At 59.2% G+C, this 10,895-nt stretch overlaps 1 protein-coding gene across 1 annotated transcript; it reads left to right on the top strand.

Moving 5' to 3' along the window:
• Window positions 1-3,454: 3,454 nt before the first annotated feature.
• PRDM13 (PR/SET domain 13) lies at window positions 3,455-10,640 on the top strand (the record flags this gene model as incomplete). The annotated part of the gene is made up of 4 exons (XM_084262472.1): window positions 3,455-3,595; window positions 5,335-5,466; window positions 5,565-5,685; window positions 9,145-10,640. 4 exons carry the CDS (start codon window positions 3,455-3,457, stop codon window positions 10,638-10,640), a joined length of 1,890 nt encoding a protein of 629 aa, XP_084118598.1.
• Window positions 10,641-10,895: the final 255 nt, after the last annotated feature.

The raw sequence follows: 10,895 nt of genomic DNA, 5'->3' as shown, positions 1-10,895 counted from the left end.
GCAACTGTGCCTCTTTGGATGACTGTTGTTCCTTAACATTCATGCCTCATTATGGGGCAACCTGTTAAATCAGGGAGAACAGTGTGCCAAAGTGTTACTCAGGGGCACCGGCAGTTCAGCGGTGGGCATAAATAAGGGCCGCCGAGGAAAATAACTTTCATCGCATCCCTGGGCAAAAGTGATCTCGCTGTAATGGTGCCTCTAGTAGCCCGATTTAAGTATATAAAGAGCGATAGTGGAATGTTTTGATTGAGTCTAAACATTGTCTTTGAATAAAGCTGAAACCATGTAATTAATGTGTCTTTTTAATAAGGGACAATACGGTCGTTCAAGCTATTTAATTTCATTTAATTTTCCATCCCATTTGCTCCAAAGGCTGCTTTTACTTTTAACACCCGGCCTTTCATGCTGCATCTTGCTCCAGTGGGCACATTAGATCGGTTTCACCCTTCCTTTTTAGGGAAGGAAAAATAAAAGAAAATGTGGTTCCTTTCCTCTTTTGTGGACAATTTATTTCACTTGGGGAACTTCAACTTTGAGCCACAGGACAGAATAAAAATTGGAGAACTGGTGTGAATGCTTCCAGAGCAAGGGCCTTTCTTTTCTGAGTGGATGGGAACCAGCCACAATCGGCTATATTAATAAATAACTTTCCTCACAGTCGGCCTTTACATGGTCCTATTGATAAAATTGTTCGCGTGTCGTTCACGCTTTTTGACTCATTAAGGCCCGGGAGGGAGCGGCTCCCGAGGCGGAGCAGTAGGGTACCTTGGTCGCCTTAAAAGCCCTCTCTCTACCTCTGCGGCTCTCAGAATTTCAACCCGGTCTCATCCTCGAGTGGCCAGGCCAGAGGTTACAGGGACATGTTCATGGCTTAAATTTATTGCCCTCAACTTCTTGTTTATCCTTTTTTCCCCATTCAGGCCGCTGATCAAAGGGGTCATCTTCAGTTCCCCACATCCTCTTCCCCCCCCCCCTCCCCCCCCCCCGCCTCCCCTTTCCCGTCCCTGAAGTGAAAAAGAACCGCCCCCCCCACCCCCCCCCACCCCCCCGCCGCTCCCGGGACGGTCCCTGCCATTGCACCCCGGAGAGTCGCGATCGATGATCATTGATGATGCTGGGGGCAGGCGCGACATTTATCTCCCGTGCGCGCCAATACGTATCATTGCTAAATACACACCCGCGGCCCGGGCGGGCTCAGTGCCGGCCAGCAGTCCGCGGAGCGGGCGGCGGCAGCGCCCCGGTCCCCGTCCCGCCCGGCCGGGGGATCCCCGCGATTCCCAGCCAGCGGGCAGCCCAGAGGGCGGAACGGGCGGTGATGCCGGCCCTTCGCCTCTCCCTGGCCTCGGCAGGGGTGCTGGCAGTTCAGGACTCGCCCCGGCTATGTGAGCGGACGCCGGTGCCTTGCGGAGGGCAGCCGGTGGGCAGCGGGAGGGCTGGGAGGGCTCTGCCGCGGCGGGACCGGGACGAACAGCGACCGGCGTGGGCAAATCGTCATCAACGGCAGCGGTAACTTGCCAGGCTGAGCTTGAATTGCAGGGAAAAGAGCATCTTCGCGACTGCCAACTCGTGGGACGCGCCCGTTCCAAACTGCTCTGGCCTCCTGTGCGCATCCGGGTGGCTCCCGCGGTGCCACGCGTGGCGGCGGCAAGTGGGGCCGGGCCCGTGCCCACGCTGCGACCTCATCCAAAGCGGCGTGCCGGGGTTCGTCTTCTGCAGAAACCAGGATCACCTGAGAAGAGCCCGCTCAGTTTACCTGGCACATCTGGGCACATACACCTCTAGGCGCAGCTGGTTTTGGGTTTTCTCTTGAAATTTATTAGGTCTGACTGTCAGAAAAAAGGCAAGGGGAGGGAGGTGGGTGAGGGGGGAGAACCTCCGTACCTGCAATTGCTTCTGAAAGCAAGAGGTAAAATCTGAATGTGCAACTTGTCCTCTGGAGAAAGGTTCAGAATTCTATCTATTTATATATATTTTTAATTAATTTTTTTTGAGTTATGAGGTATGGGGAGGAGAAAACCTGCTAGAGGGAATTAGACAAGACTGTAAAAGCGAAAAGGGGAAACCAAGTCTGTTGCCCTATTCTTAGGTCTGACACGCACATCTGGACTGTTGCACGTGCGAAGGAAAAAAGCCGCACACCTTCGCTTTTCGGCTCCTGGAGATTTCTTGGGATAGTTACTCAGCCTGAATCATACACCGACTTAATCCTAGACCCACGTTGTGTCTTAATTAAAATGTTTACGTGAAGAGGGGGGGGGGACGTGGACGCTCTCTCCTCGAATCGCTTCGTTCTGGCTTTAGTTACAGCCGCTTTTTGCAGCCTCCACCTCCGAAAGCAGTCTCGGTGCAAGAGATTTTGTATGTAGGAGAGGAACCTGTGGATGTATTAAACGATTAATCCAGCTGCACGCTGTTCACCAGACATCTGTGTTATCTTCTGGCCGTGCCTCTCTCTTTTCTGGTGGCTGTATGTCTCTATTTCCTCCTGTCTCTGTTTCTTAATCGCGCGAACTACAGACACAGCTTCCCCCAGCGCTCGCAGATGCAGCGGTTTGTGTTTTACAGGGGCTGCGGCGGCTCATATTTTGTGCTATTCACCCTCCTTAAGGATCAAAGCTCTTCTGAAGAGATTACTGGCCTGAAATCAAGCCACTGAAATGGTAATATGGTGGTTCTTAAAAAAAAAAAAAAAAAGAAAGAAAAAGAAAAAGAAAAAAAAGTGTAGGTATTTTCTGGTGTTTTCCCATCAAGTACCTGCCCAATTTCTGTATGGCACACGCCGGGAATCAATAGAAGTTAACAAGTCCTCAAAACATTCCCCATCTCTTTGTTTAATCTCCTTTACAATAAAGCCAAGGGAAGAGAATTAAAAATCTTTGAAGTATATTAAACCTCAAAAGGCTCAGCCAAGTAGACTTAAAATAGTCACTTATTTTCCAAAACTGGTTTGTCGGGGAACAATAAAAGGAAGTAAAATTTATGGAGAAATTATACAGTGGATTTGTCACTTAAAATATCGTAACTGTCTCGGGGACAATACCCCATGCTGAGGATTAATGGTCCCTCCAGACCTTTGATTCACCAGCGCCTTTTCTTTGCCCTTGACAAATTGGATTTTTAGGAATGGGAAGGTCGCCTGGCCCATTGTCTGCCAGCCATTCACTCCGCCTGATTATGCAGGAGGGTTAGGGAAAGGCTCCATGTGACCCTCTTGGATGGGACTCCGCAGCTGCTCGAGGAGCCAAACTCTCTCACCAAACTCTGCGCCCCAGAGCATCCCCCTGCCAAGGGGTACCCCTCCTGCTCCCGTTGAAAAGCCGGCGGTCCACACACCGCCGCGTCACTCTGCGGGCGGAGATACGCCTGTGCTCATCCTCCCCGCTGCCTGCCGCTGTCACTCCGGCCCCCTTAAGTAGTTGGGGTTCCCGAGCGCTCACACCCAGAGGCAGCGATGCAAACCAGCAGGGCTCCGGCCATCAGCGTGAGCGCCGAGAGCTGCATCCCAGCCGGGCTGCGGCTGGGTCCTGTGCCGGGCATCTTCAAACTGGGCAAGTACCTGTCAGACCGCAGGGAGCCAGGACCCAAAAAAAAGGTATTTTCCTACGGTCTCTCCTGCACCGTTGGACCTCGCTCTTTCGTTGACTCGGGGGAAGCCGGCTTGGGAGAAGAGCCTGCTCTTCCTCCCTCTCTCTTCGATCCTCCCTCCTTAGAGCGAGCCAGGAAAGGAAAGGGAAGCGTTTCCAGAGCGTCCCGAGATGTCTCCTCGCGGCTTTGCCAGGAAAGCCCGGTCGCCCGTGCCCTCTCCCCATCCTCCCCAGGGCCGGGGCCCCGCTAGCCCGGCCGGCTTCTCCGGCGAGGCCAGGGGACCCCGGGGCTCTCTCGGAGGAGCGGACGCGTCCCCGCCTTGGACATAGACGTGCTAAAAGCGCCACCGCAGCTCTGTGCCCGGTGCCGGAGGGCGCTGGTCCCGCCACCCGACCCCGTCCCGCCGGGCTCCACTCACCCAGGCATTGCCCCTTCCCCAGCAAGGCCAGGATGTGCCACGACTGGCTCCTCGCCTCTGGAGCCCCAGCGAGACGGGGGCGTGCGGTTTTCACAGACTCCGGGTTTTGTCCGGAGAAGGAGCGGGGGGGGAGAGGCAAGAAGGAGAGAATTATTTCTGCGTTGTCTGGCTGGCGTTTGTGCCCCCTTCCCCATCCCTTTTCTCGGCCGCGGGTATAGCGGGTCTTTTGGCTGGGGCCGAAGGGGAACGAGGGACAAGCGGGCCGGGGGTCCGGCGGGGGCGGCGGGGTGCGGGGTCGCAGGTGTCGGGGTGGCCCAGCGCCCGGTGGAGCACAGCTCGGCCTCCTCGCAAACCAGCTCCTAACCCCGGATCCGCAAACAACCCGCCCAGACGGAGTGAGAGGGGGCGACGGCCACCCGGCTGCCGGCTCCGGGGTCAGTCGATGTCCGAGCTGTGAAGGAGAGAGGAGGAGGCGGTGAAGGGGTACTGGCCCCGTCCATCAGGCTCTTCAGGGGGCTGCGGATGAGAGCCCTCCTTCCACCCCCCGGGCAACCGCGGCTCACGCGTTCCGCTCGGATTTTTAATGCCCTTTAATTGTTTTTAAACGCTCTGCCAGCCCACTCAAATTTATTTCTCATCTGGCTCCCTTGGTTTCTCCCTTTAGACTGCTTTGTTCAGATGACTTTTATTGCACGGTCATTCAGGGAATGGGCACTTCATTTTCTCTTTGTATGGGCAAGCAGATTATGAACTATGGGACTACAGAGACTTTGTAGCTAAGCAGAATCCTCTCCCCTTTTCTCTTCCCCGTCTCCTGACACGTCGCAAATGTTTTGCATGGACTCAGAAGCCGCACAAACCCTTCAAAAAAAAAATAATTAACATTTGTACCTGGGCATTTAATATAGCTTTTCGCTAAATGCGGCAGCTGAGACTTGAATAAGGTGCGTTTGGGCCAGTGCGACCCAAGGGAAAAATCCCATTTCCCCTCGCAGCGCTGCAGGTCTTCGCCGGGCCAGGGCTCTTCCATCCTCACCCCTGAACGCCAGCGACTCCCTCCAGGCCAGCCGCAACCCCCCCAAAGCACCTGCGGGTCGAGGAAAGTCCTACTCAAAGGCGGGTGAGGATGGAAGAGTCAAACAGGCGGCAAAGCAGGATGCCGTGGCCGCCGCTTCCGAGCTGCGGTGCCCAGACGCCTGCCCGGTGCGGGAAAGCAGGCTCCCCGCGCACCGCACAGCAGGCAGGCAGGGGGGACGGGTAAGGGGTTTCTTTTCTTTCTTTCTGTTTCATCTCGCGTGGAAGTGACAGAGGTGACGCCTGTCTTCCAGGTGCGGATGGTGAGAGGGGAATTAGTGGATGAAGCCGGGAGCTCAGCTCTGGAGTGGATAGGGTTAATCCGGGCTGCCCGAAACTCCCAAGAGCAGACACTGGAGGCTGTTGCGGATCTGCCAGGAGGACAGGTACCCCACTCGCGGCTCCGGGCCGGCCTGGCACCGCTCTCCGCTACCTGCCTCTCCTCTCAAGCCTCCTGAAGAAGTTCCCTTTCTCTCCCTCCCAGATTTTCTACCGGGCGCTGCGAGATGTCCAGCCGGGAGAGGAGCTCACCGTCTGGTACTCCAACCCCTTGGCGCAATGGTTTGACATCCCCGTCACGGCCACCCCGACACACGACGAGAAAGGTACGGGTGCGGGCATTCATTGCAGAGCAACCAAATGAAACGAAACAAAACAAACCCTATTTAACTGATACCTTTGACCGGGAGCTCAAATTGCGGCGGGCAAAACATGGGCCCTTCAAATCTGCCCCCTCCAAAACAAAAAAAAAATCAAGGCCAGCACAGTTGCAGTGGCTTTTAACCTGCCACCCTTTAAACTAAGACTCCATCTGCTTATATTTAAAGGGTGATCTATTAACTTGGTAGCGTATGGAAAGGCCCCAGTGCCCCGAGTCGTTCCGTCATCGGCACAGTTTAATGATCTTTTGATAGGCAAATGAGATTTATATGAAGCAACGCTAGTGTTGTTAAGCGAGGCAGTAATTTGGCTCCACAGGTTTTCAAAACAGCGCTTTCACCTTGCGTGTTCCTCGGTCAGAGCTGCAGAGCCTCTTTTCAGGGATATCTTGCGGGCAGATTCATAAACGGGTATTAGGCAGTCCCTGTAAATTAGGGTGCATCGGGTAAAAAAATCAAGTCATCGTCAAAACACATTCGGATGAGGATATCTTAGGATACCGGGAAGGGGAAGATACCTGCCTGGGACGACTTGTTTCTACCTGCAAGCTGATTCTTAGCTGGAATTACACCGATGATGACAAAAATGATAAAGAGGCAGGTCATTAAATGGGGGAAAAGAAGATGAAACCCCCTCAGTGGTCCCCCGTCGGGATGCTCCTGCTGCGGGCTGATTGCGGCGGGCGGACACGGGGTCCCTGCGCCCCCTGGGGCGGCGGCGACTCAGCGCGACCTGCGGGCACTCGCTCACCTCGGGCGGGCTTAGCTCGGTTGCCGGCGAGGGGTGCCTCACCTGCTCCTGCCTTACGCAAAAGTTCCTTCGGCCTGACGGGGTTCTTGAGAAAGGAGCAAGGGCATGATCCGGCCGGGGGTTGAGCCCTCCCCACCCCTCAAAGCTGGCTGCTCCGCAGGCTAGTTCGGCTCGGGCCTGGAGGGATGATTGCCGAAGTCCCGGGCGCTGGCTGCTCACTTCCCATCCGACCCGTACGATGCGCAAGATCCCAAATCCCTCCTTGTACTAAAACTGTACCTGGAAAAGAAACTCTTGGTGACGTCTTTGCCCTCGCCGACAAGGGCAGTGAAGCCACGGGTTTGCGGGGAGTCACCCCTCTGGCCAAGTTTCGGCTGCAGGAAGGAGGATACGGTGCTGCGTTCTGCCCCCTCTCCTCACCAGGCAGCCCCTGTCTGCGGATGGGTACCGGTGCTGCTCGAAGGAAATAAGGGAAAGCGAGCTCAGGTCTGCGAGAGGCACACAGCGTGCGGCATCTTCCTCGCCCCGTCGAAGCGAGGCTTATTTGCAGACTGACCCCCCGGATCTGCCGTCTCTCCGGTCCCACATTTTCCAGACTAATTAAGAAGGATTCAGAATAGATGTATCAAAAATACCGAAGTGCTCTTCTTTTGAGGACAGTACTCTGAAAAAAAACCCAAACAAACCAAAGCAACCCATCTAAACCAACAATCAAAGCAAAACAACCAACCAACAAACGAAACAAGGGCAGAAGAAATCCAGACAGTTTCTTTTTACGAAAAAAACGAAACCAAAACTTTTGAAATCTCATGTGTTTGACTCCATTTATTGGGGGTTTCCCGTGATGTTTTTCGTTTTGGTCTTTTTTTGTTGTTTTTTTTTTTTTTAACCGGAGCGATGGTTGCTGGGCTGGACCTGAGCCCGGGGAAGTGCCGGGCCTGGCTCCGCGGCTCTCGGGACGCAGCCGGTCCCGCCACGCTTTTGCTGAGACCAGCCGGGGCCAAACCGCGCCGCCGGGAACACCCGCGGAGGGCGGAAGGAGAGACCGCACGCCTTTCGGTCCGTACTGCTCCTTTACCCGTCTGCAGTCGGTGGGATCGCGGCCGTGGTTCTCCCCACCCGCGCCCGGGCAGACACGCTCCCACCTCCCTCCCTCCTCGACGGGGCGAGAACCCACGTCCATTGGCTTCATACCGCTGCACAGGCTGGGACCGCCGCTCCGTGGCAAGCGAGGAAGGGCAGCGCACGACGCGGGCGACGAGGCACGGGCACCAGCGCTTGATCCTTGCACACCAGTTCGCACCCGAGCATCCCGCGGAGAGCGAAGGCTTCGCCGTTCACCCGCAGCGGCCCCGGGTGCTGCACCCACTGCCACCGGCTAATCCCCCACCCAAACCCTGCGTGAGAAGTCCTCTCGGGAGGCTGGTTGAGGCCAGCGTGTCCGCCTCGGTGACCCCCCGTCCCACGGCTGCCTGGCAGCGCAGCGCCCGGCCGAAGCACCCCCTGTCCCCGGTCGTTTCAGCTTCACCTAACTTCCCCGAGGGGGACACCTCGCCGCCCCCTCCCATCCCCCCCAAGGTGTTAGGAGCTATCTCCAGGCCTGCAGCAGCCTCTAGTTTCTTTGTGGCACTGGGCCCCACCTTTGGCGTTTTGGTGCAGTGACTCAGGGTCAGATGGGGACGGGCAGGGTAGGCAGCTCAGGGGAACGCCGGGGACTTCTGAAACGTTGGTGTATTGTAGTGACTGGGATGAACGAGAATAAAGGGGAGGGTGGTGGTTACTTATAGACAAAGAAAGAGACAAGAGAGGAGGGAAAGGGAAAGGGAAAGGGAAAGGGAAAGGGAAAGGGAAAGGGAAAGGGAAAGGGAAAGGGAAAGGGAAAGGGCGAGGGAGGGAAGGAAGGAAGGAAGGAAGGAAGGAAGGAAGGAAGGAAGGAAGGAAGGAAGGAAGGAAGGAAGGAAGGAAGGAAGGAAGGAAGGAAGGAAGGAAGGAAGGAAGGAAGGAAGGAAGGAAGGAAGGAAGGAAAGGAGAGAGAGAAAAGCAGAGAGAGAAGAAGGAAAGAAAGATAGGGAGAAGGAGAAAAAGAGAGGGAGAAAGAGTGAAAGAGAACAAGATAGAAGATACCAAGGCAGGTTGCCTTCACAGGCATCATTTGACCGTCGGGGCTGGGGAGAGGCCCCTTCGTGGGAGGACGCTGCTGGCAAGCAGGGCCAGGATGGGAAAGTGAAGCCTGTGCCTCCGCGGTCGCGGCCACCGAGGTCTGTTCCGCTTGAGAGAAGTCGAAATGTTTAGGGGACGGGGCACAAAGGGCATTGTCCTCTGGAAGGGAACGATTACATATGGCCCATACATATCGGATATTGTCTCGACGCGTAATGAGGGGCTCACGATCATTAGATTGGCCTTTGTTCGGTGCAGCCGACTCCCTGACATACGCTACCTCCTCTGCAAACTCCAACAGATGGGCCCCCTGACAGACGACTCGCGGCAGCAGCTGCTCCCCCCCGGCGCCACGGCGCCCGGACCGCGGGAGCGCAGCCCGGTCCGCGCAGCACCCGCACCGCAGCGCGGGACGGCGGGGGCGGGATGGGGGGTGCGGGGATGCGCGGGGATGCGCGGCCGCCCTTGACGGACCCCTCCGCTTGCCTCCGCAGGGGAGGAGCGGTACATCTGCTGGTACTGCTGGAGGACCTTCAAGTATCCCAACAGCCTCAAGGCCCACGTCCACTTCCACTGCGCGCTAAGCCACGGCCGGCCCTTCCTCCACCACGACCACAGCCGGCCCGGCGCCGGCGCCTTCGGCCTCCCTCCCAAGGAGCCGCCGGCCGCCGCGCTGCGCGGGCACCCGCACCCCGGCTGCGGCCCGCGGGAGGCCGTCAAACGGGAGGCGGCGGCGGCGACTTCCCCGCCGCTCGCCAAGCCGGGACTGCCCAAGCGGGCGGCGGGCAAGGACGAGCAGGAGCGCGCCCTGGACATGAGCGTGGGGGCCGCCCGCGGGCCGGGACCGCTGCTGGGGCCGGCGGGCAGCAACGGGCTGGCGCTCTGTCCCGGGGCGCGTTCGGCCTTCCGCCCCGCCGGGCCGCTGCGGGAGGAAGCGCGGGGCGCCGCCGCCCTCGGCTTCTCCAAGCTGCTGGGGGGGCTGAAGGCGGGACGCGCCGCCGCCGAGGCGCCGCCCAAGTGCGGGGCGCTGCCGGGCGAGGCCGCCCCCCCGGCGGCGGCGGCAGCGGCGGCGGCGGCGGCAGCAGCGGCGGGGCTGGCGTGCGGCGGCGGGCTGCGCGCCTTCCCACTGCTCTCGCCCCTGGAAGAGGCCTCGGCCTTCCGGCAGGTGGAACGGGGATTGCCCGCCGCCGCTCTGCCCCCGGCCCGCTACCCACCGCTGCCCGGCGGCGCGCTGGAGCGTTTCGCGCTGCCGCCCTTCGAGGGGCTGAAGGCGTACGCGGGGGAGTGCGGACTGCCGGTCATGCCGCTCACCGTCTACAACGGGGAGCTGCTCTACGGCGCCGCGCCCTACTACCCGCTGAAGCTGCACCTCGGCGGCCTGCTCAAGTACCCCGAGTCGATGTCGTACTTCGGGGGGCCGGCGGCGGGGCTGCACGCCGCCGAGCTGGGCTCGCTGGCCAGCATCGACCGGGAGATCGCCATGCACACGCAGCAGCTCTCCGAGCTGGCCGCCGAGAAGGGCCGAGGGCGGCTGGAGGCGCTGCCGGCGGGGTCGGCGGGTGCGGCCGGAGGGAAGCCCAAGACCGGGCACCTGTGCCTCTACTGCGGGAAGCTGTACTCCCGCAAGTACGGGCTGAAGATCCACATGCGGACTCACACCGGCTACAAGCCGCTCAAGTGCAAGGTCTGCCTGCGGCCCTTCGGGGACCCCAGCAACCTCAACAAGCACATCCGCCTCCACGCCGAGGGCAACACGCCCTACCGCTGCGAGTACTGCGGCAAGGTGCTGGTGCGGCGCCGGGACCTGGAGCGGCACGTCAAGTCCCGGCACCCGGGGCAGAGCCTCGGCAAAGCGGCCGAGGACAAGAGTGACTCTGGCTACGTGCACCCCGAGCAGGACCAAAAGACTGACAACGAGAGCGACGTGGACGTCTGCTTCACCGACGACCAGAGCGACCCGGAGAGTGGCAGCAGGAACCGCGAGCAGTGATGCAGGAGCCGGCCGGGGCGGGGCGGGGGGCGCGCTACTGCCCCCCCTCCTCTCACTTACTCTGAGCTCCCGGCTTCCCGGGGCGGTCCCTCGGGAGGCCGGATCGCGGGTGAGCGCGGGCTGGCAGGCCCCCGCAGGCGGTGGGGCGGTCAGGAGTTGCGCGCTCGTCGCGGGGGTCCCGGGGCTCCCGCCGCCGGAGGTGCAGCCGCGGTGCCGGGAGAAGGCCAGGGGAGGGGTGGGAGGGGGTGAAACCCT

The sequence above is a fragment of the Gallinula chloropus genome, assembly GCF_964237585.1.
Source record: "Gallinula chloropus genome assembly, chromosome: 3".
In the NCBI taxonomy this organism is placed as follows: Eukaryota; Metazoa; Chordata; class Aves; order Gruiformes; family Rallidae; genus Gallinula; species Gallinula chloropus.
The sequence above is the reverse complement of the archived record's forward strand: the minus strand, read 5'-3'. Positions and strand labels throughout refer to the sequence as shown.